We start from the raw sequence: 15,579 nt of genomic DNA on the forward strand, positions 1-15,579 counted from the left end.
ACCCAGTATCATTAAAAACATATGTAGGCCGGGCGCAGTAGCTCACGCCTTTAATCCCAGCACTTTGGGAGGCCGAGGTGGGCGGATCATGAGGTCAGGAGTTCGAGACCACCCTGGCTAACATGGTGAAACCCCATCTCTACTAAAAATACAAAAAAAAAATTAGCCAGGTGCAGTGGTGGGCACCTGCAGTCCCTGCTACTCAGGAGGCTGAGGCAGGAGAATGGCATGAACCTGGGAGGCAGAGCTTGCAGTGAGCCCAGATCACGCCACTGCACTCCAGCCTGGGCGACAGAGCAAGACTCCATCTCAAAAAAAAAAAAAAAAAAAAAGTATATGGGCAAAGGACTTATAATATGATGCAGCAATTATGCAAAACACTATAGAGGTTCATCAAATTAGAAGTAGGCCAGGTGCAGTGGCTCACACCTATAATCCCAACACTTTGGGAGGCCGAAGCAGGAGAATCACTTAAGGTCAGGAATTTGAGACCAGCCTGGCCAACATGGCAAAACCACTGTAATCCCAGCTACTTGGGAGGCTGAGGCACAAGAATTGCTTGAACCCAGGAGGCAGAGGTTGCAGTGAGTTGAGATCACATCATTATACTCCAGCCTGGGTGACAGAGCGAGACCCTTGTCTCAAAAAAAATAAATAAATAAAAGTAGAATTCCCCTATGTTCCACCAATGCCATTCTAGGTATTTATCCAAAAGAATTGAAAACCACTGGGTGCAGTTGCTCATGCCTGTAAACCCAGCACTTTGGGAGCCCGAGGTGGGCAGACCACCTGAGGTCAGGAATTCGAGACCAGCCTGGCCAACGTGGTGAAACCCCGTCTCTACTAAAAATACAAAATTAGCCATGTGTGGTGGCGTATGCCTTTAATCCCAGCTACTTGAAAGGCTGAGGCAGAATTGCTTGAGCCCAGGAGGCAGAGGTTACAGTGAGCAGATATTGTGCCATTGCACTCCAGCCTGGGCAACAAGAGTGAAACTCCATCTCCAAAAACAAAGAAAAAAAAGAAAGAAAACCAGATCTTGAGGAGATACCTGCATATCCATGTTCACTGTAGCATTATTCACAATAGTCAAGATATGGAAGCAACCTAAATGTCCAACAAGCAATGAATTGATAAAGAAAAGATGCTTTTGTATGAAAAAGAAAAAGTATGTTGGAATATTATTCAGAAGTAAAAGAAGAAGGTTATCGGCAGGGCATGGTGGCTCATGCCTATAATCCCAGCACTTTGGGAGGCCAAGGCGGGTGGATCACAAGGTCAGATCGAGACCATCCTGGGGAACATGGTGACACCCTGTCTCTACTAAAAATACAAAACAAATTAACCGGGTGTTGTGGCATGTGCCTGTAGTCCCAGCTACTCAGGAGGCTGAGGCAGGAGAATCGCTTGAACCCACGAGGCAGAGGCTGCAGTGAGCTGAGATCACACCACTGCACTCCAGCATGGGCGACAGAGTAAGACTCTGTCTAAAAAAAAAAAGGTGATCCTGTCATGTGCTACAACATGGATGAACCTTGAGAACATTATGCTAAGTGAAATAAGCCTATCACAAAACAACAAATACTGCATGACTCCACTTACATGAGATATCTAAAGTAATGAAATTCACAGAAGCAGAAAGAATGTTAGTTGTCATGGACTGAAGAGAGGAGAAAATCAGGAGTTGTTGTTCAACGGGTATAGAGTCTCAGTCAAGCAAAATGAAAACGTTCTGGAGATCTGCTGTTGTACACGGTACATGATTCATGACACTAAAATACACACTTAAATACTGATTTTTTGTTTATTTTGAAATGGAGTCTCGCTCTGTCTCCCAGATTGGAGTGCAGTGGTGCAATCCCAGCTCACTGCAACCTCCATCTCAAGAATTCAAGTGATTCTCCTACCTCAGCCTCCCGAGTGGCTGGGATTACAGGAGCGCGTCACCACGCCCAGCTAATTTTTCTATTTTTAGTAGAGATGGGGTTTTGCCATGTTGGCCAGGCTGGTCTTAAACTCCTGACCTCAGGTGATCCATCAGCCTTGCCTCCCAGTGCTGGGATTACAGGTGTGAGCCACCGCACCTGGCCGTAAACACTGTTAAAAGAGTAAATTTCACTCTAGCCTGGGCAACAGTCAGACCCTGTCTCAAAAAAAAAAAAAAAAAAAAAAAAGAAGGTATGTTTAGGTTACATGCTTTTTAACCATAATTTTAGAAAAAAAACAGAAGAACTGATACCACTACAAGAGGGATGAACCAGAAAACATTAAACTAAGTAAGGGAAACCAGACCCAAAAGAAGCACATATTGTATGATTCCATTTCTATGAAATGTACATAACAGACAAATCTACAGATAGGTAAAAACTGAAGGCAGATTGATAAGAGTTCAGTGTTTCTGTCTGGGATGATGCAAATATTCCATAATTGATTGCACTGATTGTTGCACAACTCTGTGACTATACTACAAACCACTCAATTAAAAACGTTAAAAGGTGAATTTTATGATATGAGAACTGTATTTTCAATAAAGCTGTTAGAAAAAATTCTATTATGATACACAATTTCGAGAATCGTATGTTAAGAGATATTGCTGTAAAGAAAAAATATATTTGTATACACATATATACACACACTGCTTTATCCTCAACTATATTGTGTGACGTTAATATCTTAAAAGATTTCTGTTTGGCCGGGCGCGGTGGCTCACGCCTGTAATCCCAGCACTTTGGAAGGCCGAGGCGGGCGGATCACAAGGTCAGGAGATCGAGACCATGGTGAAACCCCGTCTCTACTAAAAATAGAAAAAATTAGCCGGGCGCAGTGGCGGGCGCCTGTAGTCCCAGCTACTCGGGAGGCTGAGGCAGGAGAATGGCGTGAACCCGGGAGGCGGAGCTTGCAGTGAGCCGAGATTGCGCCACTGCACTCCAGCTTGGGCGACAGAGCAAGACTCCGTCTCAAAAAAAAAAAAAAAAAAAAAAAAAGATTTCTGTTTTCCATCTGCCGCTAGGTACAACACTTGGGTACTTCTGGTATTTTTATTTGTTCATAATCCTCATTCCAATAGGGATTTAAGACACCTAAGACCTTCAAATAAGTACTGTAGAATACTTGGCAGTTTTTTCAAAAGCACATATGCTTCATCGAATTGTCCACACAACAGAAGGACCTATCTTAAGTAGTGGTCAAAGAAAACCTAACATCCAGCCAGACGCGGTGGCTCATGCCTATAATCCCAGCACTTTTGGCGGGCGGATCACTTGAGTTCAGGAGTTCAAGACCAGCCTGGCCAATGTGGTGAACCCTCATCTCTACTAAAAATATAAAAATTACCAGGTAAGGTGGAGGATGCCTAAAGAAAAAAAAAAAAAAAAAAAAAAAAAAAACAAAAAACCCTACCATCCAATAGAGCCTATTTGCTTTCTACAACCTAACAACTGGATTTAAATCCTAGGAGCCTCTCAATTACTTGCAATTACATACTGAGTCCCAAAAAGCTTGGAGATTTTAAAAGGTAAGAAATGGGGAAGAGGTCAGGCATGGTGGCTCATGCCTGTAATTCCAGCACTTTAGGAAGCAGAGGCTGGCGGATGGCGTGAACTCAGGAGTTTGAGACCAGCCTGGGCAATAGAGTAAGACCCAGTCTCAAAAGAAAAAAAAATTTAAAAAAAAAAAAAAAAAGAGAGAGGGGGAAAGACAGAGAGAGAGAGAGAGAGAGAGAGAGAGAGAGAGAGAGAGAGAGAGAGAAAGAAAGAAAGAAAGAAAGAAAGAAAGAAAGAAAGAAAGAAAGAAAAAAAGAAAGAAAGAAAGAAAGAAAAAAGAAAGAAAGAAAGAGAGAAAGGAAGAAAAGAAAAAAGAAAAGAAAGAGAAAGAAAAACATTATAGAGATTTACTTGAAAAGGTTGGGGAAAAGGCTTCTGGTAAAGCTTAACTTTTGAATACATATGGAAATCTCATCTTCAAAATTCAGACCTTTCTACATAAAACTCCTTCTTCATTAAAGTGATGATTCTTGCCCCCCAGTTTATACTTCACTTTATCATTACAACAGATCAATTTCAGAAGGGCAATGTTTATCAGCACTTTCTCCAATTTCTTTTTATCACATTTAGATGTCCTTACCTGGTTCAGGGAGCTCAGCCTGTGGTGTCAAACTGGGAATTCCTGGCTCCTTTTCCATGTCACCTATGCTGGCACTGGATTTATCACAAACATTTAACCGTGGCCCAACTGAATCTAAGCAATCAGCATGCTTTTGATCTGTCAGTGGTTCCTCAAGTATGCTTGCTGAAGAAGTTCTATGCTCTGGAAACTCATCCCGCCCCTCCTGCACAGGGTCACTAGGAAGTAAGGCCCCAAAGGCACACTCAGAGTTTTCTTTCTCTTTAAATCTGTTCATGCGCTTACGAGGTTTAGTGCGCCTTTGGTTTAAACGCTGCCACCGCTTTTTAGGCACCACTTGATTTACACCATTGAGTTCATCATTCTCACTGTTCATTACAGAGTCCAGCTCTGGGCCTTTTCCGTTTTCAAAAGAGGGTCCTTTTTCAGAAATTTTACCAGGATCAGATTGCTTAACCTTGTTATCAAAATGCACATCAGAAAAATGGTCACCATCTTCACTTGTTAAGTGGCCCATTATCTGAAGGGGTTCCTCTTTACTAGGATCTTCTGCCCCACCTCTCAATGAACCTCCATGTTCTCGGTCTCCCTGCAGTACAGCATCAAGAGTCACACTTGAAAGCTGATTCAGTTTTCTTTTGCGCTCGGTCTTTAATGCTTTACGATTCACTGTGTTCTTTACCACTTGGGCTGAAAAAGCATCTCGCAATTTGGATGAAGGCTTTGATCTTCCACAGTTGCGCCTAGTAACACAGTTTGAACGACTTTTACCAGAAACAGGGAGATCTCTTTTGTCGGACACTAAGCCAGGTAGCGAAGCAGACAATTCCCCAGACAATGCAGAGTCACCTCCACTAGGGCTAAGATTGGCGGAGTTCTGAGTGCCATCTCCCTTTTTCTCTGAATTGTGTGTGGAGCCTCCTGAAACCAAAACCTTAGAGACTCCTACAGGACTATTAGTAGAACAGTCCCCACGACCAGGACTCCGGTAAGAGACCAGGTTTTGAGCAGTCATCAACCGCTGCTCCTTTGTCTTACTATCATGCATATCTTTCAACATCATTAGCAATGTACTGAATTTGTAGTCCGGTTCAATAGGTATGTGATTCTGACTAGGAGAAGAGAAAAGTAATGGTTTTGATGGCTTTGATGTTCCAGAGTCACTGACATCCTCACCTAAGGATCTGTAAGAGAGTTCCTTCAACTCGGATAAAACATGTTTCACCACTGCAGTTTCTATGTCACTTGAATCCCTGGTTTTCTCATGCATATTGTTCAGTAGTTTTAGACCATCCACTTTCCCACTTTTAGAAATGCTGGCCAAAGGAGAGCCTTTGGTATCAGAAGAGCAGCATTTCAAACTGTACTCATCATTTGTAACTGGGGGTTCTACCATAACTGGATTTTCTTTGTGTTTGCACTTTATACTTCGGAACTTGGGCTGTTTGCTTTTCGAATGTAATAGAGCTTGATTTACTGCCCCACCCTTTATTAGTGAGTTCTCACTGGATATGCTTGATGACATGTTGAATTTTGGAGAGAGATCGTCACTTGTAAAATCTGATTGGGGTTTGTGAACAAGAGTAGATGCCTTCAGGTCAGAGAGATTAACCTGAGACGTCTCAGTTCCAGGTTCTGCACTCTTAGTACAACCCATTAAGTGGTCTGTATGTGAGTTACTAATGAGAGGCTTCTGTTTTGCTTTTACCCTAGTGTTTGTGGCAGCAAACCTAGAATACTTTATCTTTTCATTTTTCTGCATAGATAACATGTTCTCTGTTCTATCAAAAGCATCTGTAATTTCAAGGACACTGTTATCAGACTCTGAGCTGTGTTCTATGGGATCCAGGTCACTGCTTCCATCATCAGAAGTGGTACAGATACTAATGGAATCACTTCGCTTTTCCTCATCACCTGCTCCAATATAGCAGAGCTTCACTTTTGAACCACACACCAAACTTCGTTGGGGTTTATTCTTCTCTCGAGAACACTTGGAGATCAAAGCACCCTCAGGTAAGCCCAATAAAGCGTCACCATTTGAAGTCTCAAATTCTTTCTTTGCAGTATTTTTTCCACAGGAAGAAAACAGAAAACTTCCTGGGGCAGTGTTGGACCCTGTGAGGCTATTTGCTATCCTGGAAAGTTCATTAGAGGCCTGCGTGTCAGATATATCCCCAGAGATAAAGTTTAGGCCAAGGTTCTCTGGAATCTTTCCCCTCCGTTCATCTTTATGTGCTTCAAATTGTATGTGGCCCTTTTTCACACTAGTCCTTTTTGGATTATCAGAGCTCTTTCTGGCTCGAGATTTAGCACAAGGCTTTTCCTTCTCATCTGCAGAATGTTCAGAATCAAAAGCCAGTGATTTCAAGCAGCCATTAAGCAACAGGTCATGTTCTGACTCAGGATCATTTGTGCAGTCCTCAAACGGCATATCTTCCTCACTGTCCAACTTGATTGAACCAGGAATACATTTTCGGTTCTTTGACCCCTTGGGAACATCATACTGTTCTGCAAGTCCAACACTGGCTTCCCATTTACTCAAAATTTTCTGAGGAACCTTAAATTTAAAGGAGAAAAAGAATTATCACTTATCAAAGAAATGGGTGGGGGAAAGGGAGATGAAATCAGAAGCTTTTTTTTTTTTTTGAGACAGAGTCTTGCTCTGTCACCCAGGCTGGAGTGCAGTGGCACAATCTTTGCTCACCGCAACCTCTGCCTCCCAGGTTCAAGTGATTTTCCTGCCTCAGCCTCTCAAGTAGCTGGAATTAAGGCTCCCGCCACCACACCCAGCTAATCTTTTGTATTTTCAGTACAATCGGGGTTTCACCATGTTGGCCAGGCTGGTCTCAAACTCCTGACCTGAAGTGATCCGCTCACCTCAGCCTCCCAGAGTGCTGGGATTACAGGTATGAGCCACCATGCCTGGCCTGAAATCAGAAGCTTTTCCAAACCTGTCGGGCCTCCTACTTTTATGGAACTAGCCAGGTAGTTAGCACCTGAGCTCAAGCAGCATCTGAATCATCCTAATGAAGCTTCCTCAATAATACTTCTACTAATAAGATTATATCATTAGAGTAAGAACTGATCTCACAAAACAGTCTACCCTCCCTGCATTTATAAGCACAAAGGAGAACACAGACTAAAACTGGTAACATTACATTTCTAAATTAAAGAATACTCGGCTGGGTATGTGGCTTACACCTGTAATCCCAGTATTTTCGGAGGCTGAGGAGGACGGATCACCTGAGGTCAGGAGTTCAAGACAAGCCTGGCCAATGTTGCCAAACCCCATCTCTACTAAAAATAAAAAATTTAGCCAGACGTGGTGGCAGACACCTATACTCCCAGCTACTGTGGAGGCTGAGGCAGGAGCATCACTAGCACCCGGGAGTTGGAGGTCACACCATTGCACTCCAGCATGGGGAACAGAGCAAGACTTCATCTCAAAAAATTAATTAACTAATTAATTAACAAATATGAAGGCCAAACGTATGTTCAGTTGCATCCAAAAGAAAGTAGGGAGGCTAAGACACGAGAATCATTTGTACCCAGTAGGTGGAGGTTGTAGTGAGCTGAGATCATGCCACTGTACTCCAGCCTGGGTGACAGAGCAAGACTCCGTCTCAAAAAGAAAAAAGAAAAAGCAAGAAAAAAAAAAAGAAAAGAAAGCAAAAGGTTAAAGAAGATGAATATAGAAAAAACAGGATAAGAGGAATCAGCAGGTTTGATCCACCTCCTTACATGACTTGAAATTTGAAATTTTAGTTATCACTAGCCACCTGGCTAATCAATCATCGACTATAAATGTTAAATATAACCTGGATTATAACCAACCCGTCTCTAGGCTTCCTCATGTAATCCAGAGCGATGACACTGATGACACATGGGTACTGCGTTATCTTTTCTTCATACCTCACAGCATGAAAATATTGAGACTCTGAAATACAGCTAATTTTTCACACTCTTATTTTCTTCCTTACCTCCACACAATAGGCGTTAGTCAAGATTCTAACTACCACATAGTGTTCACAAATACTTTAATATATGTGAAGGAGATGTTCTGCAGAGCAAGTAAACATTAAGGTCATTGCTGGGGATGGTGGCTCACAGCTGTACTCCCAGGACTTTGAGAGGCTGAGGCAGGTAGATTACATGAGCTCTGGAGTTCAAGACCAACCTGGGTAACACAACGAGACCCTGTCTCTACTAAAAATACACACACACACACACACACACACACAGAGACACACACACACACAAACTAGCCGGACATGGTGCATGCATATGGTCCCACCTACTCAGTAGGCTGAGGTAGGAGGATCACTTGGGCCCAGGAGGTGAAGGTTGCAGTGAGCCAAAATCGTGCCACTGCACTCCAGCCTGGATGACAGAGCAAGATCCTGTCTCAAATTTTAAAAAATAAAATAAATAAATAAAAGCCTGGGAGAAGTGGCTCACACCTTTAATCCCAGCACTCTGGGAGGCTATGGCAAGAGGATGCCTTCAGTCCAGCTGGGAAACACAGGGAGACCCCCTCTCCTAAATAAATAAATAAGTAAATAAATAAATAGGCTGGGTGCAGCGGCTCACGCCTGTAATCCCAGCACTTTGGGAGGCTGAGGCAGGCGGATCACAAGGTCAGGAGATCGAGACCATCCTGGCTAACACAGTGAAACCCCGTCTATACTAAAAAATAAAAAATTAGCCAGGCATGGCGGCGGACACCTGTAGTACCAGCTACTCGGGAGGCTGAGGCAGGAGAATGGCATGAACCTGGGAGGCAGAGCTTGCAGTGAGCTGAGATCATGCCACTGCTCTCCAGCCTGGACAACAGAGCGAGGCTCTGTCTCTAAATAAATAAATAAATAAATAAATAAATAAAAATAATGAGGGTAACGCGGCTGGGCACAGTGGCTCACGTCTGTAATCCCAGCACTCCGAAAGGCCAAAGTTGGGGCGGGGGGGCGAGGGGTGGTCACCTGAGGTTAGGAGGTTGAGACCAGCCTGGCCAACATGGTGAAACCCTGTCTCTACTAAAAATACAAAAATTAGCAGGGCATGGTGATGCACGCCTGTAATCTCAGCTACTTGGGAGGCTGAAGCAAGAGAATTGGTTGAACCCAGGAGGCAGAGGTTGTAGTGAGCCAAAATCATGCCACTGCATTCCAGCCGGGGCGATAGAGTGAGACTCCATCTCAAAAAGAAAAAAAAAAAAAAAAAAAAAAAATAGGGTAATTAGAGGAGTAGCCTTCTCTTACAAAGAAAGGATCAAACTGACAATTTGGTGTGTGTGTGTGTATATATATATAAATTTTTTTTTTTTTAATTTTTAAACACAGAAACACATATCCACTAATGTTCATGATTGAGACCAGAGTAAATCAATTTTCCAGAACCTGAAAGTCCCAATAAACACCTCTGAAAAGATTGGTAACTCTACATACCTAAAGACTTAACAAAAAAACTGATACATCCCCATCAGCAACCAGCTGAAATATCTGAAAGGAAGCCATTAACCTCTTTCATCCTAACAACACATACTAATTGTTTCTAAAGCATCAATCGTATGTCATATTAAATATTTTATACTTATTTCTAATGTTTACAACAGTTCTAGAAGGTGTAAGTTATTGTACTAGCTTTAGACATGAAGACACCAAGTCTCTGAGAACTCAAGTCTTAAGTGGCAGACCCTGAATATGAACTCTAAATTATCCTAATTATGATTTTTAAAAATAGTCTACAAGTATTGCCAGCATGGTATCTCATGCCTGTAATCCCATCATTTTGGGAAACCAACATGAGAGGATTAAATCCAGGAGTTCAAGACCAGCCTGGCCAACATGGTGAAATCCCGTCTCTACTAAAAATACAAAAATTAGCCACGTGTGGTGGCATACACTTGTAATCCCCAACTATTTGGGAGGCTGAGGCATAAGAATCGCTCGAACCCAGGAGGCAGAGGTTGCAGTGAGCCAAGATTGTACCAGTGTAGTCTGGCCTGGGTGACAGAGCAAGACTCTGTTTAAAAATTAATAATAGGCCAGGCACGGTGGCTCACGCCTGTAATTCCACCACTTTGGGAGGCCAAGGCGGGTGGATCACGAGATCAGATCGAGATCATCCTGCCTGACGTGGTGAAACCCCGTCTCTACTAAAAATACTTAAAAAATTAGCCGGGCATGGTGGCAGGCGCCTGTAGTCCCAGCTACTCGGGAGGCTGAGGCAGGAGAATGGCATGAACCCGGGAGGCGGAGCTTGCAGTGAGTAGAGATCACGCCACTGCACTCCAGCCTGGGAGACAGAGTGAGACTCCGTCTCATAAACAAATAAATAAATAAATAAATAAATAAATAAATAAAAATAAAAATTAGCCACTGTAGTTGTACATATCTGTAGTCCCAGCTACCCGGGAGACTGAGGCGGGAGAATGGCTCGAGCCTGGGAGGTCGCTGCTGCAGTAAAAGATGACTGTGCCACAGCAGTCTAGCATGAACAACATAGAGAGAAACCCGCATCAAAGACTAATAATAATAAATAAAAGTATTTAGACCCAGGGGAGTATAAAACACCAAACTAAGAACTATTATTTCTCCTTCTAGAATTGAATATAAAAGAATATCAAATCTTAGAGACAAACAGTAGAATGGTGGTGACAGGGGATGGGAGAAGGACAAATGGGGAATTACTATTTAACAGGTTAAAGAGTTTCAAATTTATAAGATGAAAATAATTGTGAGATGTTTGCACACCATTATGAATGTATTTAAAACCATTAACTATACATTTAAAAGTGTTTAAGATAGTAATTTTTATACTATATATATTTTAACACAATAAAAAAACTGGAGGAAAAAAAGAGTATTAAAATAAGCTTGTATTTTTCTAAGCCAAATTTAACATAAAACATCAAGCAAAAGAAAAAAAGCCACAATACTGATGGTTGAAATATAATTAGAGTAGAAACTTTAGACTTAGGCACTGACAAACATAAAAAAGAAAATTATTAAGGCCGGGCGCGGTGGCTCAAGCCTGTAATCCCAGCACTTTGGGAGGCCGAGACGGGCGGATCACGAGGTCAGGAGATCGAGACCATCCTGGCTAACACGGTGAAACCCCGTCTCTATTAAGAAATACAAAAAAAAAAAAACTAGCCGGGCGAGGTGGCGGGCGCCTGTAGTCCCAGCTACTCGGGAGGCTGAGGCCGGAGAATGGCGTGAACCCGGGAGGCAGAGCTTGCAGTGAGCTGAGATCCGGCCACTGCACTCCAGCCTGGGTGACAGAGCAAGACTCCGTCTCAAAAAAAAAAAAAAAAAAAATTATTAAAAACCTTATTGTTCTCGGTGGACACAGTGGCTCACGCCTATAATCCCAGCACTTTGGAAGGCTGAGGCGAGTTGATCACCTGAGGTCAGGAGTTCAGGACCAGCCTGGCCAATATGGCAAAAGCCTGTCTCTACTAAAAATACAAAAATTAGCAGGGCGTGGTGGCGGGCACCTGTAATCCCAGCTACTCAGGAGGCTAAGGCACAAGAATGGCTCAAACCTGGGAGCCGGAAGTTGCAGTGAGCCAAGAGCATGCCACTGCACTTCAGCCTACGTGACCGAGTGAGACTCTGTCTCCAAAAACAAACAAACAAAAAACTGTATTATTCTCATTAATAGAAATAATTAGTCCAAGGGGCAAGAAGCAGAATATTTCATTTTAATGATCACTTTCTTCATGCATAAAATATAACAAAAGAATGGTCATGCTGTCATAATTTTCACTACTCTGAGTGACAACAGTAAAGATAACTAAAATAATTTATCAAAAAATTGAGTATAAATATGTCACAAGCTAGCCTCAGCCCACTGTATCTGCTCCCTAGCTATTTTCTCACAGATATTCTACTACCAAAGGAAATAACTTATATTTCAAAAATATAATGCTTTTTCCTTGCCTCCTCTTTGGTAACTGTCAAGTCGATAATTATTTTTAAAAGGCCGGGCCAGGCGCGGTGGCTCACACCTGTAATCCCAGCACTTTGGGAGGCTAAGGCAGGCAGGCTGCTTGAGCTCAGGAGTTCAAAACCAACCTGGCCAACATGGCAAAATCCTGTCTCTAATAAAAATACAATAGTTAGCCAGGCGTGGTGGTGCTCGCTTATAATCCCAGCTACTCAAGAGGCTGAAGCACAAGAATCACTTGAATCTGGGAGGCAGAGGTTGCAGTGAGCAAAGATTGCGCCACTGCACCCCAACCTGGGAAACAGAGCAAGGCTCTGTCTCGAAAATAAATAAAAGGTTATTTTCTTTATTTTTCTTACTTGCTTCTGTCATTCAATAAAAAGCCTTTTTCTTTTCCTACCTTATGCCTATATCCTTTTTCTTTCTGTTTCCCTCTTCTCCTAAGGACAGGTAGCTCTTCGAATTGATGCCTGCCTTCAAACATGACGATTGCTTTTCCAGCCACCCAGGCTCTCTCAGAAGGATCTCCAAAAGCCTCCACGTAGTACTGCCGATAGGGCCTCCGGTTGGAAACTAAGGGTAAGAGAATCAGAATCATTAATCAAAGAAATTACTTCTCATAATTAAGACAATAGCCACATCATTGCTGCCAGAGAAGACTGTTTGGAAACAACTAACATGCCCACTGAACTAGATAATCTGGAGTAGATCATACTCAAGGAAAATTTTAAGTATTCTATATGTGTTGCAAGAAAATACACAGGAGGTTATGAAAGAATCAGTAGTCTAGTCTGATGATGTCACATAGCTTCAAAACCAGTTAAATGTAGATTAACTACAAAGAAGAAATCAAGACAGTAGACAGGTAAGTCTCTTTCACTATCAGTCTATAATTTCATTGTTCCAAAAATACAGAAGACATGTGATAAGCCCACAGCAACAAAAATATCAAAAAACAACAACAACAAGAAAATATGAAAAACACTAGGCTAAAATAAAAAGAGGAAGAAATGTTTCAGCAAAGCAACATGTATGATCTGTTAACATTTATAGTGTAGTTACTCATAGACAAGCACCACACAAGGTGCTTTGCATGGATTCCTCCCCACAACCACACCCCCAAAATAATGTATGGCTTTGATATTTTAGATATAGTAAGTTCAATAACTTCAGAGAGAACAAGTGCATGGTCAAACACTGGTTTTGCAAAGAAAGTGAAATATGGTATTTCAAATTAGGGAAATTTTAAAAGAAAAAGGAAAGCCTACCAGTAATAAAACCAAAAATAAATCCAGTTTAGCCTATAATTTCTTGGCTGTCTAAAGTTCTATACACACAATTAAAAATATGAAAACATAAGTCCTATATAGAAAAGATTATAATTAAAGTAATCTAGTATATGTTATCTTCCACACATTTACAATTTTATTAGCAACTTCTATTACATTAAAAAGTGTCACAAAAGAAAGAGATGACAACACATGTTTAACAATTTGTCACTTTTAATAAATGGAAATAAAAATCATTTCATATGAAAATTCACTTTAACTCACATCTAGTTCCCTTGTAACAACCACATCTTGTTTCAAAACACAGAAAAGAATCCAAATAACCTTTGGAAGAATTATGGAATGACTACTTCCTTCAGAATGAAAAATGAAAAATGAAAAAAGAAAGACAAAGGAAGGAAGGGATTTATAAACTGAACTGTCAACGGTAACTTCTGGTTTCAAAAGTGTACACATGGTAGTTTTTCTATAAAAACATAGCTTAATAATGAAACTAAAACTTAGTTAAATTTTGTGTTGTCGGCCGGGCGCGGTGGCTCAAGCCTGTAATCCCAGCACTTTGGGAGGCCAAGGTGGGCGGATCACGAGGTCAGGAGATCGAGACCATCCTGGCTAACAGGGTGAAACCCCGTCTCTACTAAAAATACAAAAAACTAGCCGGGCGAAGTGGTGGACGCCTGTAGTCCCAGCTACTCGGGAGGCTGAGGCAGGAGAATGGCGTAAACCCGGGAGGCGGAGCTTACAGTGAGCTGAGATCCGGCCACTGCATTCCAGCCTGGGCGACAGAGCGAGACTCCATCTCAAAAAAAAAAAAAAAAAAAAATTGTGTTGTCTCGTTCATTTTAAAAACAAACTCCGATAAAAAAAAAAAAAATGAACTCCTTATTTCCCACCTACTGAATTAAATCCTTCAATAAAAATCACCCACAGGAACTGGAACTGGTTAATACACACGTGTGTACCTACATAGAGGTTCTTAAAGTCAATTTGAGAAATAAATCACTCTCCCATGAATCAATACATTGAATTGGCCAGGTGCAGGGGCTCACACCTATAATCCCAACACTTTGGGAGGCAGAAGTGGGAGGATTGCTCGAGCCCAGGAGTTCAAGACCAGCCTGGGAAACATAGCAAGACCCTATCTCTACTAAAAATTAAAAAATTAGCTGAGGATGGTGGCATGTGCCTGTAGTCCCACCTTCTTGGGAGGCTGAGAAGGGAGGATCACTTCATCCTAAAAAGTCAAGAATACAGTGAGCCATGATCACGCCACTGCACTCCACCCTGGGCAGTACAGCAAGACCTTGTCTTAGAAATAAATACATAAATAAATTCAATTAACAGATAAGAACTTCTGATGTGCCAGTAACATGAGGAAGAGAAAAAAGAACTCACTGTCTGACGGGTAAGTCATATATAAACAGATGACAATACAAAAGGCATAACAACTGCAAAAATAAACACTCATTTCTTAAAAAAAAAAAAAATTAAGTGGGAGGAGACAAATGAAATACTTGAATAACTTATTTTTTTTTTTTTTTGAGACAGAGTTTCGCTCTTGTTGCCCAGTCTGGAGTGCTATGGCACGATCTCGGCTCACCGCAACCTCTGCCTCCCGGGTTCACGCAATTCTCCTGCCTCAACCCCCCAAGTAGCCAGAATTACAGCCATGCGCCACCACGCCCGGCTAATTTTTTGTATTTTTAGTAAAGACAGGGTTTCTCCATGTTGGTTAGGCTGATGTCAAACTCCTGACCTCAGGTGATCCGCCCGCCTTGGCCTCCCAAAGTGCTGGGATTACTTACAGGTGTGAGCCACCACGCCAGACTGAACAACTTTTAAAGTTAAACAGTTTGGCCAGGTGGGATGGCTCATGCCTATAATCCCAACACTTTGAGAGGCTGAGGCAGGCGGATCACCTGAGGGCAGGAGTTCGAGACTGGCCTGGCCAACATGGTCAAACTCTGTCTCTACTAAAAATACAAAAAGTAGCCAGGCATGGTGCAACATGCCTGCAATCCAAGTTACTAGAGAGACTGAGGCATGAGAATCGCTTGAACTCGGCAGGCAGGGTTTGTAGTGAACTGAGATTGCACCACTGCACTCTAGCCTGGTCAACAGAGTGAGACTCCATCTCAAACAAACAAACAAAAAAGTAAACACTTAAAGATAGAATAAAAGATAGAATTATAGTATGAGAGCATAGAACCCTCAAAGG

The 15,579-nt window shown here is 42.1% G+C and overlaps 1 protein-coding gene across 7 annotated transcripts in view; it reads right to left on the reverse strand.

The window, feature by feature from the left end:
• Window positions 1-15,579, reverse strand: part of NSD1 (nuclear receptor binding SET domain protein 1) — a 178,691-nt gene that overhangs the window by 86,417 nt on the left and 76,695 nt on the right. For all 7 annotated transcript variants that reach the window (XM_050793152.1, XM_050793156.1, XM_050793155.1 and 4 more), the window contains 2 exons: window positions 12,473-12,645; window positions 4,123-6,679 (listed from right to left, as the gene is read on the reverse strand). In XM_050793152.1, the coding sequence (XP_050649109.1) occupies window positions 4,123-6,679; window positions 12,473-12,645 (2,730 nt within the window). The remainder of the gene's footprint in view (window positions 1-4,122; window positions 6,680-12,472; window positions 12,646-15,579) is intronic.

This window comes from Macaca thibetana, chromosome 6 (assembly GCF_024542745.1).
Source record: "Macaca thibetana thibetana isolate TM-01 chromosome 6, ASM2454274v1, whole genome shotgun sequence".
In the NCBI taxonomy this organism is placed as follows: Eukaryota; Metazoa; Chordata; class Mammalia; order Primates; family Cercopithecidae; genus Macaca; species Macaca thibetana.